Source organism: Oryx dammah, unplaced genomic scaffold (assembly GCF_014754425.2).
Source record: "Oryx dammah isolate SB20612 unplaced genomic scaffold, SCBI_Odam_1.1 HiC_scaffold_12, whole genome shotgun sequence".
NCBI classification, from domain to species: Eukaryota; Metazoa; Chordata; class Mammalia; order Artiodactyla; family Bovidae; genus Oryx; species Oryx dammah.
This window is the reverse complement of record NW_024070196.1, coordinates 68809793-68825488: the sequence shown is the minus strand read 5'-3', so window position 1 is coordinate 68825488 and position 15696 is coordinate 68809793. Positions and strand designations below refer to the sequence as shown.

General features: G+C 61.8%; 1 protein-coding gene across 2 annotated transcripts in view; it reads right to left on the bottom strand.

The window, feature by feature from the left end:
• Positions 1–15696, bottom strand: part of OSBP2 (oxysterol binding protein 2) — a 120394-nt gene that overhangs the window by 22483 nt on the left and 82215 nt on the right. For both annotated transcript variants that reach the window (XM_040251114.1, XM_040251115.1), the window contains one exon: positions 2374–2630. In XM_040251114.1, the coding sequence (XP_040107048.1) occupies positions 2374–2630 (257 nt within the window). The remainder of the gene's footprint in view (positions 1–2373; positions 2631–15696) is intronic.

Below are 15696 nucleotides of genomic sequence, written 5' to 3'. Positions count from 1 at the left end.
GAGCACGCATCACAGGGGCCACTGTTGGGGAGCAGGGCCACGGGGAGGCCTGCCTCAGTCGCCATGGTCCCCAGGGCCTTGGAGACCGTCCAGCATGCCTCCCTCCCTGCCCTGCCGGGAGCTCGGGATCTAAAGGCTGAGAACAGTGCTGTGTCCCCACAGATCTGAAGGGGGCTCAGCAGCCTCGTCCCGCTTCTCTCTTGAAGGCTGCCCAACCCCAGGCTCCCAGGGAAAAGTGAAGGTCCAGCAGCTGCCTCCCCGGGGCCCTCCCACGGAGGTGACCACCTGACCAGCCGGCCCCCGCTTCCTGCTCCCCTGCCACGACCCAGGCTCAACTGGAGCCCGTGAGGTGGAAAACCCACAGCTGTTCACCATGCACAGGAGGTCGGGGAGAGGTCCCCAGGTTCCTGTGGAGGGCTCCCCACAGTCAGGGCAGGGAGCTGCGAGGGGGTGGTGGAAGGCAGGGGCTTGCAGCAGTGGGAGATCCAGCCTCCTCCTCCTCCCGTGAGACCTGGGGGGTCTAGGGGACAACTAGGGCGGCTCCTGCCCACCCTGGGTCCCCACCGTTCCAGGAAAGACCCTGGTGCAGCTGCCGCCCAAAGGTAAGAGGCGCATCAGGGTCTCTCAGTGTCTCGGCATCTGAGATGGGGCTTGGGCCTGGGCAGAGGCCACCTTCCCTGTGTTGACCTCAGAGTAGGAGGGGCCTCTGTGGCCCTTGGGGGTCTCACCCCAATCATCACGAGCACTTAACACTTTCCCCGCAGGCTGCACGGACCTGGGCTGTGTCCAGCTTTGGTGGCCCCGGGCAGCTCTCCACGTGGGTATTAATGGTGAGGCCATGGGGAGGGTAAGGGGTCCTGGGCGGGACGGGCCTCGGTTACAGCTCTTTGGTCCAACCCCTCCTCAAAACCAGGGTGGAGGCCGAGTCCTGGCCAGGATGGGGGTTTGGGCACTCGGTGTCTGTCAGCCACGCCGACTCCTGCCGGGTGAGGAGCAGCTGAAGGGAAGGGCCCCCGTAAGGAATGGGGCCTCTGCTCAAGCCTGGCCTCCCAGCAGCTCACTTCTCTGCCCCTCACAGGAGCCAGATGGGGTGGGGCCCTCCTCAGGGTCACGTTCATGGCGGGCAGAGTGCAGACCCCACCGTGCGGCCGTGTCTCCTGGTGCCAGGGCTGCCCACGGGCTTCCTGACCAACCACGGGGCTTCAGCTTCCTTCCCGCCACACAACTCATCACGCACTCAGGTGGCGAGCCGTCTTGACGGCTTTGTAAACAGACGGGCCTCTGATGCCTGATAAATTCTTTTCGCTAGAGACGTCAGCTGAGCAGCTCATTATCTGGGAAAACCCAGAACGGGCCGTGGAGACGATGCGGCTCCAGGCTCGGCAGGCGGGGAGGCCATGCCATGGGAGCTGCGAGTGCGTTCTTGCCCTCGGGCCTGTCACCAGGAGACGCGAGCTGACCCAGGCCCCTGGAGTCCAGGGACGGGGTGCAGGGGCCGGGCCTGCAGTGGGCTGCAGCCCCCACCATCCCACTGCCCTCGGCTCCCCTGCTGCTGGACGCACGGCCCGGCCTCCGCCCAGGCCCCTCGCTGCAGGGCCCGAGTCCCCAGGCGGGAACTGCCCGCTGCCGCTGTGGCCGTCCTGACACCTGCTCTGGGCCTCGTCCTCTGGACCCGCCTCCACTGCCCACGCCTGGCCCTGGCTCCCAGCGCCACCATCCTGGCCGGGGTATGCCCTCCTGGGGGGCTCACCTGGAGGGGAGGCTGTGGCCAGCAGGCCTGTGTCCAGAGGGAGCACTCATCAGGCTGAGAGGGCGGGCCCTGTGGCCCGGCTCAGCCTTGTCCTCCGCCACCACCGAGAGGCCCTCTGGGTTCCTGGTCACGTTGCCATGTGGCTCCCGGGACCCGTGCAGAGGGTGACCCCTAGGGCTGAACCCTCAGTCCACTCGTTCAGCCCCTTACTCTCAGGTGGGCAAGACCGCGGCGGCCTCAGCTGGGAAGCTCTGCTGGCCGAGGGACCCCTCCAATGCCAGGCACCCCCTACATGCATGAGTCCCCCTGCTCAGGGGTCCCGGATGTGCCATGTCTGGGCTGGACACTCGAAAACGGGGGAGGGTGAGCAGCAGCTGTGGTGGGGCAGTGTGGCAGCCGTGTCCCTGCTGTGGGCACGGAGCTCACTGCTCCGCTCAGCACGGCCTCCCGTGCCCAGGCCCGAAGCACCTGCTGGGCCCCATGACCAGCTCCGGGCTCCACCCGACAGTGAGGGCCAGTGACCTGGCCCGGCCCCAGGGGCGTGGATGGGGTGATGCAGAGGAGGCGGAGAGCAGGGAGGGGCAGCCCGGACCACCCACCCTCCCGTGGGCCTGGGCACTCACGTTGATCATCGCATTGGACGTGATGCGGAAGAGGGTGGCCCGCTCGTTGACCGCCTTCAGCTTCTCGCTGCTCTCAGCCGGGATCCGGAGGCCGTCCAGCTCGTTCAGGGAGCGCTGCAGCGCCACGCCGTGCTTGGCCACGAGCTCATTGCATGTGCTGAGGTCATCCAGCTTCAGTGAGAGGCTCTTGATGGTGCTGTGCAGCTCGCCCTTGTCGGCTGGGGAGGGAGCCCCGTCCTCGTCGTCCCCAGAGTCATCTGTGGAGACGCGGCGTGGTTCTCAGGGACCAGCGCACACCACACACCGAGGCCCCCGGGGGGGTGGTGCCGGGACGGAAGGGCAGGTAGAGCTGCCCAGGAGAGCGAGCAGGTGAGGGTGGGGTGTCTCCCAGCCCCCTGGCAGGTGGGATGGAGAGGGGAACCAGCTTGAATGGACAGGGCCTGGCTGAGCTCTGCGGGGTGCAGGCAGGGGTGGGCAGCTCCCATCCCAGATCCGCAGAGGCCTCGAGTCACAGGCCGGGCCGGCAGACCCCGCTTCCCCCAACTCCCCGCACCTCACCTTGCTGTCCGCTCTCTGCCCGCCTGCGGTGGCACCGAGCCGCCCGCTCCCTGCAGACACAGCGCTGCTCGTGCCCCAGAGCTTGCCGGCTGTGTCCCTGGCCCAACGCCGGCCCACCTTCAGTGCCCCCCGGGACCCCTGCCCCAGGCCACAGTCACAGCCCCTCCCTGCTGCTGCAGGGCTCCCCCAAGGAGCAAGGCCACGCTCACCTGTGGGCTCTTCCGCGCGGAGACACTAGCCATGTCCTCTCAACGGCCTTGTCAGGCAGGGGCTGTACCGTCCCCAGGGGACAGACAGACAACGGGGCTTGGCGAGGTGAAGTCTGGCCCCACACTCCTCCCACCCGCCGACTGCGGGCTAGTCTGTCTGCCTCCAGAGCGGCACCCTCACGCCGGGCTGTGGGGGTCCCCGGCTCACTCCCCTCCTGCCACCCCTTCACCTCTCACAGGGCCCCAGGTGCCCTCGGCACCCCATCCTGGGAGTCTGGGGTACCTTGGAGCCTGGCGCCCGGCCAGCCCAGCCTGTGTTCGAGGGGGCCTCTGTGGAGAGTGGGGCGGGGTGGACGGCTGGCCTGGGCCCTGCAGCCGCTTCGATACCAGCCTGTGAGTGCCCAGGGTTTCTAAGATGCCTTGTTTCAGAAATAATTAGCAAGAAACTTATATATATATACATATTTTTGGTGATGAAAATCTGTAACCCAAGATAGACATTTTTGAAAAAAGTACACAGTGTGAGGGAACAGAGTTCCTCCCAAGGCAGGCAGGGTGCGTGGGGGTGGCCGTGCTGAGTCACCGCTGCGCACGCCCTGAGCCAGGGGCAGTGCCTGGCCAGCCGCGGAGGGCTCCCCAGCAAAGAGGCAGCGGGGGGCAGCCAGGCCAGGGACAGGGCTCACCCCACCCATTCAGCCCCACCACAGCCCTGAAGCAACCCGGCGTCTGGAGACCGCACGTGCCGGGCCAGGTCCTGACCTCTCGCCTAACCAGTAAGAATGCTGAGCTGCCAGGTGGCTGGCAGACAGCGATTGTTCCCACTCTGCAGGCCTGAAAACGCACCTCCTGACACCGAATCGCGGGTTTAGGGCCCTGCAGCTAGGGGGCAGAGGTGGATCTGAACCCAGGTGGTCTGCACGGAGGCGGTTCCTCCTCCTGGATCGCCTGAGAAAGGCTCAAATGGCTGGGGCGTATCTTGCCGTCCTGGGTGCCCGGCCCTGGGCAAGGCGCTGCCTTGGTGAGTGTACACGGATGACCTGATGAGGAGGTCTGGGGGGCAGGAGGTGCCCTGAGATCGCCCAGGGCTACAGTCGCAAGTTCTGCAGGCTCCAGGCCTGCCAGCTTCAGAGCCGGGGCTCTGAGTTACAACGCAGCCTCCCCTCGCTTCCCGGGTTCACCATGTCTAATAACCAGAACGGCCACTGATCGGTCAGTGAGGCTGCCGCTGGGCACCGGCAAGGGCGTGGGGGGCACCCTGGCTGTGGTCAGCCTGAACATGAGCCCCTGTACTCCGAGCAAGAACTGACTGCCCAGACTCTGAGCATCTTCCTGCAGGGTGGCCAGGGGTTGGGGTCGGGGGGAGGTCATTGCACCTCAGCAAGCAGCTCTGGGGTCCAGGTCAGGTCCAGCTGACCTGCTGCTCTGCTCCCGGGGCACTGGCTGGGTGTCTGGGGCGGGATGGGAAGGCACTAGGTCAGCAACTGCTGAGCAGCACAGTCTGCCCTGTGGGGAGGGGCAGCCAGTGCCTCCCAGAGAGACGGTGAGGGCATGAGGAGGGGAGGGGAGGGGAGGGGAGGGAATGGACGACTGACCTTGGGTGCATCCCGGGAGGCCTGCACAGAGGCAGCAGCACACACAGGAGGGCAGGGTTGGGAGAAGGGGCACAGAGCCGCAAGCTGGAGCGGGGAAAGGGCACGCTGAGGAGCCTGGGCCTCCATCCTGTGGCCACACTGACTGTGGGCATTTGAGCAGAGGTCCACGCTGAAAAGGAGGCTCTGGTGGCGGAGTGCAGGGAGAGCTGAACGAGGAAGGGGACCCTGGCCCCCAGGTGGATGCAAATGAAGCCGCTCGATGTGACAGTGCTCAGGCTGGCAGAAAGGACGGGTGGCATTAACTCCGCTCGCGCTTTCTGAAAGATGGACCGGCAGATCCCCTCACGTGCATGAACAGGGCGGCTTGCTTCACCCCCCCAACTTAGAAGGGAGCTCTGCTGGCGGGCACGTCATCTGAGGAAGGAAGATGCTCGTGTGCAAAGTGGCTTAGGCTGCGGTTCTTGAGCAGGTGGCCTTGGCGGTTCTCAGGCTTTTCTGACCCCACATGTCCTCTGTGTCCCCACTTCCACTGGAACTAAAACTCAGGGACAGTGAGCTTGTGAGACGAACAAAGTAACCACCCACATCGCAACAACACGGCAGACACTGAACTATCCATAGACTCAAAACCCACAGAAATGTAACTGCAAGAGCAGCAGCACCGAATCCCAGGGCCACGCTGAAGCCATGCTCCCAGCTACAAGGGAGCCCTGGCGGGCGGCAGAGCCCACTCGAAGGCCAGGACTCACACAGTGCAGCCGTGGGGAGGGCCTGCCAGGCTGCCCTGGGGGCCGGAGCATGAAGGGTTGGAGAGCAGAGGCTTGGCCCAAGGGGGCTGAAGGGAGTGTCTGTGAGGGGAGAAGGATGGGAGAGTTGGTGGGGACGGCGAGGAGGAGGCCAGGGGAGGAAGCAGCTCTGCCTGCCCGGCCTCCTGCCTCCTTCCCCCCGGCCCAGCCACCTCCGTGCTGAACCCCTGCTGCCTGCCTGCACGCTGCTGCTCCTGGGGCTTCTGACGTTCAGATCAAATGTGCACACAGGACTTCCCTGGTGGTCCAGTGGTTAAGAATCCACCTACCGATGCAGGGGACATGGGTTTGATCCCTGGTCCAGGAAGATTCCCTGTGCTGCGGGATAGCTAAGCCCGTGAACCACAACTGCTGGGCCTTGCTGCTTCGCAACAAGAGAAACCACCGCAAGACCGCACGTCGCAACTGGAGAGTGGCCCCCGCTCGCTGCAACCAGAGGAAGCCTGTGTGTGGCAACGGAGACCCACACGGCTAAAATAAGGTTATTTAAAATAAATAAAAATATTAAAAAAAAAAACACCTCGACAGAAAAGCAACTAAGCAGGAGCCCAGCGAGCTGCTCCACCAGCCGCAAAGGCCACGACTCCTGACAGCCGACGCTGGCCTGCAGATGAGGAGGCCGGGTCTGCCCTTCCTCTCCAGGGAACTCCAGGCCAACGCGCTGGCACCTTCTAAGAACGACATTCCTCAGCCAGGGGTGCCCGGAGCCTCCCTGGCTCAAGTGACAGCAGCTCCTGGCTGTGGAGCACGGGAAGAGCCCCCAGCCTGGCCCACAAGCTGGGGAGTGGGGCTGGGGAGGTGGTCAGGATACGATGCCGGCGGCTCCAGGATGGCGGGACCACGTGCCACAACAGCCCGTGGAATCAAGGGCTCCAGCCTGTTCTCCCGACACCACTGTTTCTAGAAAAGCACCGACTCCCAAAATACCCATTGGATTTCACCCGCTAAATGCAAGGACGAATCTTCCTTTTTTTGCTAGAAGAGAATAAATGCATGACATTCGGGTTACTGATGCATTCCCCAGGCAGCAGTCACAAGTTTCCCATCCAGCAGAGCATGGCAGTCCACAGCCGGTGCAGGAGTTTCCAACCCTTGGGGGCTACCCTGGGTTGGCTAGTGTGTCCCCCCCAAATTCGTATCCTTCCTGGATCTTCAGGATGTGACCACAGGACTCCCTGCTGGCCCAGTCGATAGGAGTCCACCTGCCAATGCAGGGGACACGGGTTTGATCCCTGGTCCGGGCAGACCCCACTTGCCACGGAGCAACTAAGCCTGTCGGCCACAGTCCACTGAGCCGAGAGCCGCAACTCCTGAAACCTGGGCGCCCAGAGCCTGTGCTTCCAACACGAGACGCCACCGTGATGAGAAGCTGCAGCTGGAGAGCAGCCCCGCTCACCCCAGCTAGAGAAAGCCTGCAATGAAGACCCACTGCGGTCAAAAATAAGTGAAAATTTAAAAAGAACGTGACCTTATTTGGGCTGCTGCAGGTGCCATTAGTTAAGATAATACTGGAGTAGGGCCGGTCCTTGATCTGCTATGACGGATCTTACAGAAGAGAAGCAAAGACGCAGAATACACATGTGCTGATGGAGACCGAGTGAGTGAACCACTAACGAGCCAAGGGTCGCCAGCGGCACTCTCTCCCTGGGCCGCCAGAGAAGAGCCCTGCCGACGCCTTGACCTTGGACTTGTGGGCTCCAGAGCTGTGAGAAGGTAAAATTGCGTGGTGTGAAGCTGTGGGTTTGTGGAGACCTGTTACCGCAGCCCTGGAAAAAGGTTCCCGCAGCTTCAAGTGACACAGACTTAATTTGCTACAGCCGTGGAGGGCGGAGACCCTAAGCATGGGCTCATGGCGAGGCTGCGCTCCGGCTCCAGAGCTGTGAGAAGGTAAAATTGCGTGGTGTGAAGCCGTGGGTTTGTGGAGACCTGTTACCGCAGCCCTGGGAAACAGTTCCCGCGGCTTCAAGTGACACAGACTTAATTTGCTACAGCCGTGGAGGGCGGAGGCCCTAAGCGTGGGCTCGTGGCGAGGCCGCGCTCTGCCAAGTCTCCTGGGGAGGGCGTGTCCTCCTTTTTTCTGGCTTGTAGAGGCCGCTCCCATTCCTTGGCTCGTGGCCCCTTCCTCCATCCTCAGAGTCAGCAGACCGGCATCTTCCAATCTCCTGACTCTGACCCTCCTGCCTCCCTCTCAAGGAAGTCCCGCATAACCTCCCCAGCTCAGGTCCTCGGCTTAACCCCGTGGCCGCAATCCCTCTGCCACGACGGTAACACGTTTGCAGGTTCTGGGAATTAGGACGCGGACACCTTGCGGGGCCGTCACTCAGCCACCGCACCGAGGAGCGGTGCACAGAGGCCTCACAGGCCCCTCCGAGCTCCCGCCTGCCTAGCACACACGCCTCTCCCTGACCACTTGGGGGGTCTCCTAAAGCCTCCACTGGCCGGCTGTGACTGAGGAGCCCCCAGGCACCACCCGGACCAGGGCCGGTGGGACCCTCTTTTACCTGAACTCCTTGGAAGGAGAGGGTTGCCACGGAAACAGCCCGCAGAGCAGAGCCAGGTGGGCCATCTTTAGAAGCAGAACTTTTTTCTTTCCCCCTCCATCTTTGAGGAAAATGGATCAAGTTTCTGGGTGGGCAAGCCCTGTCGGGGGGCAGGGCAGACTGGGCTGGAAGGTGCGGGAGGGGCACGGGGGGGGGACGTGGAGTCGGGCGCCCGGAGCCGCCCCGTCTTGCACTGTTTCTCACTTCTCTGGGCAACCTGGCGTTGCCCTCACCTGCCCTCGAGCTCCTCCAAGTCTAGCACTGGGTGAAGAGGACTGTCTCCCCTCAGCCACTGTGGCTGGAGACGAGTGAGGGTTGCCCTGAACCCACCAGCTCGCTCCCCAGTGCTCGGGTGGGCGGCTGAGGCAGGTGGAGACCAGTGGACAGTAAGGAGAGCCACTGGCTGGCGGGTGGGCGGCCAAGGCAGGTGGAGACCAGCAGACAGCAAGGAGAGCCACTGGCTGGCGGGGGAAGGCCGGCGGGACAGGACCCGGGCTGAGTGCGCACCCCCGGCCGGCCCCCTGCCACTCCACAGAAGACAGGGCGGGAGGCCTTGGGAGGAGGGTGCTGCCCTGCAGGTGCACCCTGTGGGAGGGTGGCATGGTGACACCATGGAGGAGGAGGGGGCTGCCCCAGGGAGGGGTAGCAGGCGCGCTGGGCCGCAGGTGGGGTGACCAGAGCCCGGAGGAGGCGCACCCCTGAGGTGCAGCCCCCAAGGCCGGACAGTGAGGCCGGAGGACCAGGCCAGACGTGACCGGCGCCACCGAGGGCCCCTGGGAACGGGGCTGCCCCTCCACCAGGACACTGTCGGTCCTTCCTGACTGGGGAACCCAGAAGGAAAGCAGGGCTTTCTTCCCAAGGCAGAGTCTGTGCGTCACTAGTCCTGCAGGGGGCTCTGCAGAAAAAGGAACCAATGATTAAAAAAACAAAACACTTTCAAAAACAGGGTGAATGATGCCCCTTCCCCCGAAGCAGGTAGGTGACCAAAAGCTCCGAGAAGCTCGGCCTGAGGACCCTGGAGGGCATGTCGGGGTCTGGTGGGAGCACCATGTACCAAGTAAGAATCGCGAAGCCCCGGCGGCAGGGAGAAGACGCAGCCAGAGCGCAGGCTTCGGGCGGGCCTGTCTCCCCTCCGCCCTCTGGCGGTAGGCGTGGGGTGTGCCAAGGGCGGCTCCCTCTGCAGTGGGGTGCAGGGGTGGGCCCCTGACCAGGACAGCTGTCGAAGAGGCTGAGTGGGCCACCAGGGGTGGGCGCCCCGGGCTTCGCTCTGCTTCCACCGGAGGCGTCGGGGCACAAACCACACCCCACAAACATGAATCTGGAGGCCGTTACCGGCGTGACTCTGCTCTCCCCGTGGAAAAACACCCCCCCGGGGAACCTGCGCTGGCTGGAGAGGCCAGCGGAAGGCTGGGCGGAAATCTCAAGAGAGCAAAGAAACATGCCCCCTTTCCTCTCCCTGGAGGGGCCGGGGCCCAGGGTCAGAGCCACGAGCCACGACGAGTGAAAGACGTATGCAGGGGGCGCCAGAGACGCCCACCAACCCGGCGCCTCCCTCCTCGGCAGCGCCCGGGAGCCGGGGCCACGCAGCGTCCTCGGGGTGACGGACGCAGGGCACCTCCTCCGGGGAAGCGAACCCTGATGCAGAGACGCAGCATAGAAATAGACACACAGTTTCAACTGCGGCATCTGCTGCGACGCTGAAGGCAGCCTGCCACCCACAGCCCCTGCCCGCTGGCAGAGCGACCTGCCCAGCCAGCGCTTCCACCCTAGCCAGGAGTCCACGGGTCTCCTGAAGGAACAGGGGTGCACTGCCGAGGGCTGCTGTTCCGTGGCGTCCCACCACCACCCCCGCCAGGCCTCCGGACACACTCATCTGCCTTGTCCTGGTCTGCGGCTCGCCCGGGGTCCCAAGCGTCAGAGGTGGGCTGCCCCTCAGCCAACCCGAGGCGGGGCGTGAGGGCACGACTCCACGCCGGCCGGGTGTGGGCGGAGACGCTGCAGCCCAGCCCCCGGCGTGTGAGCCCTTGTTAAGGGGCACGGACGCTCCCCTCCCTCTGACCTGCTGGTGTCGGGAGCCAGCCCACCTGCGTCTCAGCACGCGGACCCTCCCCGAGGCGCCCGGCCCACCCAGACGACACTGAGCCTTCTGATGGTGGGGGGGGAGCTGCCATCTTCCCCCGGCCTCCACCGCAGGCCCCCAAAGTCCACCCCACCGACCACTGGCCCCTGGCTCACAGAAAGCCCGGCAGGCCCACCCTCCTTGGGAAGGGCCTCAGTATTTTTGGCAAAGTGTCTCCAGGAGGTTTTACACCGCGGCCAGGTGAGAACTGTGAGGCCTCCCCAGCTGAGTTGCCTTGACGATGTCTGTCTGTCCCCCGCACCCCAGCTCGGGTGTTGCCCCCCACCAGCTCTACAGACAGCCAGCAGGGCTGAGGGGCTCCCACAGACGCTGGGCGTCTGGCTCTGGGGGCTCCATATTTCCGGGGCCCTATGCTGCCTTCTGAGTAACCACAGAAGATGAAGCTCTATCGTCTTGGTGGCTCAGGAGATCACACAGAATTTCCACACTGGAATCCAGCCTTTGCCCACAGAGCCCAAAGGCAGCTCGGTGTCGGGGTCTCGCTTCTGCTCCGAGGCCTTCTCTCCACAGCGGCATCACCGGTTAGCCACCGCCCGGGTCCCATCACGCCGTCAGCTGCGGCCCCCGTGGACTGGGGCCGAGCTGGGGACACCAGGAGGGCTTCCTTCTGCCCCTGTTGGCACAACCCCGTTCCTCCTCCTCCCCGCCAGGCAAGGGCGCCCACCCCTCCGCTGCCTGTTGTGGGACCAGCGACCCCAGAGCAATCAGAGCGTCCTGGGATGGATAACAAGGAGCCCCACCTGTGGGATAGCCCAGCACCCACACCGGTCGCGAGTTCAAGGTCTGCAGCGGCACAGCTGAGCTGCTCACGGGAGCTGCCGGCTTACGTTTCCCCGGCCTGATGATGGCCATGGCTACTTATCGGAAAAAATCAGACGTCCATGAGACCACACAAGAGAACTTTCCACGCAGGGCTATCTCTGCGCCTCAGGGACAGAGAGTGACTGTGGCGGAGGGGCTCATCACCTTGGAGCCGAGGGGCCCCGGGCAGGTGGGCAGAGGCAGCCTCGTGTCTCTGATGGCAGCCCCGGGAGAGGAAACCTGGCGGCATGTGCTCAGAGTGAGGCCGAGAGAGCGCAGCAGTGGTGGGCTGTGTTTGGAGGCTGTCCGCTCCTCCCAAGGCCCTTTTATTCCTCTCCTCGTTCTGGGTCCCCGTCCGTGCAGCTGGGAGCCTGGCCAGGCTGTGTGTCCGCAGGCCTCTGAACATGCCTCCCAGGGGACAGGAAGCACAGTGGGCAGTCCTCGCCGTGCCCACCGTCCTGGGGAGCCCTGACCCACAGCTGGCCGGGGAGGCTGGGGATGGGGGTCGGCACGGCCGGGGAAGGCGTTCCTGCGCCTGGACGACACCGAGGCTTCCCAGAGCCCAGTCCCTCCTCTGCTGTCTGTCTCCTGTGTCCCCAGGCCACCAGGGACACTGCCGGGCCGGCGGGGCCTCAGCTCAGGTGTTGGTCTGGCCACCAGCAGGCTGTGTGACTCTGAGCAGGTCTCTACCTTCTCTGGGCCCCCGAGTTTGCTCCTGAAAGGAGGGGGCTACCAGGCAGACCCACACTGCTCCAGGGGAAAGGTTCTCCGCTATGGTTAATACAGAAGTTAACGCAGACGTGCACTCGATCCTGGGGGTGCCTGGGAGGGGGAGGAAACGACCCTGGGACCAAGCAAGCAGCCCCACCGCACCCTGGTTTGCTGAAGAAGCCCTGGGAGCCAGGCCGGGATCCACGGAGGCCGGGCCACCGTAAGACGGGGCAGAGTGCCGACTGCGAGTATAACTGCATCCCGGCAGAGCAGGCAGAGCCCAGATCTACCACCTGGGAATCGGAACTGGGGCTGAGACCCAGAGCCCGGGGAAGGAGAGGAGCCGGGGGAGGGCCTGCGGGGGGAGAGGCTCAAGGGAACCAGCCCCCAGCCCCGCCCTCAGCACGGTTCCCTCCCCATCACCTCCCCACCTGCTGGAGCCACCCCACAGCTCAGAGGGCCCTACCAGCACGACCCCTGCAGACACCACTGCAGGCAGGGGCCTTCCAAGGCTTGGCCGTGACGGCTAAGGAGGAAAATCAATCTGAAAACAGACCCCAGAAAAGTCCACACTCGGGAAGGAAGCTTGGCCTTTCGAGGAGCTTGGCCAAAGACGAACGAGGCGGACTTCGCTGGCCCTTGGCTCTCGAGAACGGGGGATCAAGGCTTGTGACCCCGGACGTCTGATGGCCCTGGGCTCCGCCCTCCTGCTCGCCCACCCTCAGTCGGAAAACTGTTCCTACAGGGCCAGGGAGCGTTATTCTCAGGTTCTTGGCTGTTACGTTTCTCACTGTAAATCAAGAGGTTGGTTTTCTGCTTTCCAGAAGAAATGGAAATTGGAAATTCCAACTTGTGATGGTATTTGTGAAGACACTGAAAGTGACTGTCCCTAAAAACCACAGGGGGTGACCAGGAGCTGGTGCGGGGCAGGGGCGGATATGGCCATGGGGAACCGTGGGGAGGGGCACGTCGTGGAAATGACAGCTTCCGTGAAGCCCAGGGAGGGGAGAGCCAGCAGAAACGCGGGAGAGGGGGCGGGAGCAGGCAGGGAAGAACCCTGTCTCATGGAGGAGGGCCACCTGCCCGCCTGGGGCTGTGTCTTGCCACGGGCTCCCTACCCCAGTCCTGGGAACCCCTCCTCAGCAGCTGCTCCCCGAGCCCCCGGGGAGGTTCCTCAGCCTGAGCTGAGGTCCTCTGAGCCTGTCTGGGAGCTTCCCCCCAACTGCAGAGCCCAGGGGGTTCTCACTGAGGCGGCGGGGCTGAGGGAGAAACCTGGGTGCACGGAAAGAAAGATGTACACAGCGCTTGCGGGCGTCGGAAGACAGTCCCGAGCAGCCTGACACCCACGGCCAGGCGGGCTTGAATTACAACCCCGAGGTCTGCAGAGACCCAACATCTTTGGGCCAAGTTTCCACCGGAGACCCGTCTCCAATTGGCTCCACAGTGGCCAGGGTGGGTGGGGCTCCCCTTAAATAGGTCAACTTTCTGCAGTCCTGGTCCCAGGCCCACCTGGGCAGGAAGGGGAGGGACTGAGGCAACAGGTAGTGGGGGACCTCTGGGGGGCTGTGCGGAGGGATTTTTCAAGACCACTTAGGACTGGAGGACCTCGGGGCCATGAGCTGGCTGTGTACTACAAAAGGCCCCTTTCCTGGAGCTGGTGAGGCTGGGGCAGAGACCCAGGCAACGTCAGAGGGTCCCTGCCTACTGACAGCACGCAGTCAGCCTGCAGTTCGCGCAGCCTCCCGGCCCGGGTCTCACCACACCCCGGTGCTGAGGGCTCCACTTGGCCCCCTTCAGTGCCAGGGGCGCTGCAGAGGTCCTGCCCCCATCACCCAGTGGGCAGCTTGACTCCGGTCCTGGATGCTGGGGCCCTGAAAGCGGACGTGCCCAGGCGACGGGCACATGAGCCAGAAGACAAGGAAGGAACGGCTTCCTTACAGAGCAGAGAGAAAGGACCCTAGCACTTTATAGTTCATAAAAATGTCCTTCAAAAGTAAAGGTGGAAGAGAGATATGTTCGGATAAATAAAACCTGAGAGAATTTGTGGTTCGCTGACCTACAGTAAACTTGAAAGTAAGTTTGTCAAGCTGAGAGGAAGTGATACCAAATGGCAACTCAGATCCACACAGAGGAGCAAAGAGGGCTAGAAATGACGGCAGGCAGGACCCTGCAGGGTCTCTCGGTGCAAATGCCCCTGTGAGTCTGGTTTGTAGGAAGAAGGCTTTAGTCCCCCCTGGGTTCCAAACTAGTCAGGGAGGAGGGGGGATGCAGAATGAAGGAAAAGTGGTGAAGGGAGGAAAGCGATGACACGACTCAGCATAAACCAAAGTCCCGGTTCCTCCACAAGGCGTTCACACGACAATCAGACGCGTCTCGGGCTTTCTGCAGGATGGTGACCCTCACGCAGGTGGAGGATGCTGAGCACGCTGAGCGCAGGCACACAGACCTCAGACTGGTCGGAACCAGAAGGCTGACGATTCCGATTCCGGAAACGTCCCCGTTACCACCCACCAGTCAGAGGAAGGCCATGCACCCTATAGACCTCACCCCAAATGTCGCCTTTAAACTCAAACCGTCCCTGAAAGCCTTCAGAGTTTGGGTCCTTTGCGCAGGAGGCTTCTCCTTGCTTGGCACCCTGCAAATAAGCGCTGAACTTCCCTTTGCCACAGACTGGTGTCAGCAGATTGGTTTTGCTGAGAGGGCTGAGAGGACCCAAGTCCGGTTCAGTAACAGAAAAGATAAATGTGTGAGTGAACATAAAAGAGGCTGGTTTTCCTTCCTTTTAAATGTTGTTTAAAGGTAACTCATACAGCAAGTTTAAAAAGTGTGTTTTATCTTCAAAAGTAAAGCAGGACGCAGCAGAAAGAGGGGGAAGGACCGTGGAAGTATACTCTTGTTACGGGTCTGACTTATAGCTGAAATGGTATATGATTTGAAGGAAGACTGTAATAAGTCAAAGATGCCTAATGTAAACCCTACAGCAACCACTGAAAAGAGAGGTATGCAGTTACGAGCCAATAAAGGGAAAAAAATGAATACCAAAAACATCACAGATGGCAAGAAAAGAGAAAAAAAGAACAAAATAGATGAGACCAAACAAACAGCAAAATAGTAGATAAAAACCCAAACACATCAAGAATTGTTGTTGCTTAATTGTTAAGTCGTGTCTGACTTTTGCAACCCCATGGACTGTAGCCTGTCAGACTCCTCCGGCCATGGGATCCTCCGGGCAAGAATGCCGGAGTGGGTTGCCATTTCCTCCTCCATGGGATCTTCCCGACCCAGGGATCGAACCCGGGTCTCCCGCATTGCAGGCAGATTCTTTACCACTGCACCACCTGGGCTTCTCATATCAATAAGGGAAAGTCGCTCAGTCGTGTCCGACTCTTTGTGACCCCATGGACTGTAGCCTACCAGGCTTCTCAGTCCATGGGATTTTCCAGGCAAGAGTACTGGAGTGGGTTGCCATTTCCTTCTCCAGGGGATCTTCCCGACCCAGGGATCGAACCTGGGTCTCCCAAATTGTAGGCAGACGCTTTTAACCACTGAGCCACCAGGGAAGCCTAATTACATTAAATTAAAATGTTCTCAACATTCCAAAAGTCAGAGCCTTTATCAGACTGGAATAAAAAGCAAGACCCATTATAGTCTATCTTCAATAAAAACCCCTTTAAATAACCAACCACATGCTTTCTACAAGAAACGCAGTTTAAATATAAAGACATTGATGGGTTTCACTTTTAACTAAAATACTAGGAAAGGAAACACCAGGCATATGGCAATTACAAGAAAGCTGAATGACCTTAATAACATCTCAAAAGAGGCTTAGGACAGAGATAAAGAGGGAAGTTCCATAATGACAAAAGAAGTCAATTCATTAAGAAGACAAACTCCTGGTTGGGCATGCACTTCCTAAGAGAGTCTGAAAGTACATGAAGCAAAAGCAGAAGGGAAGTCTACAGTTCC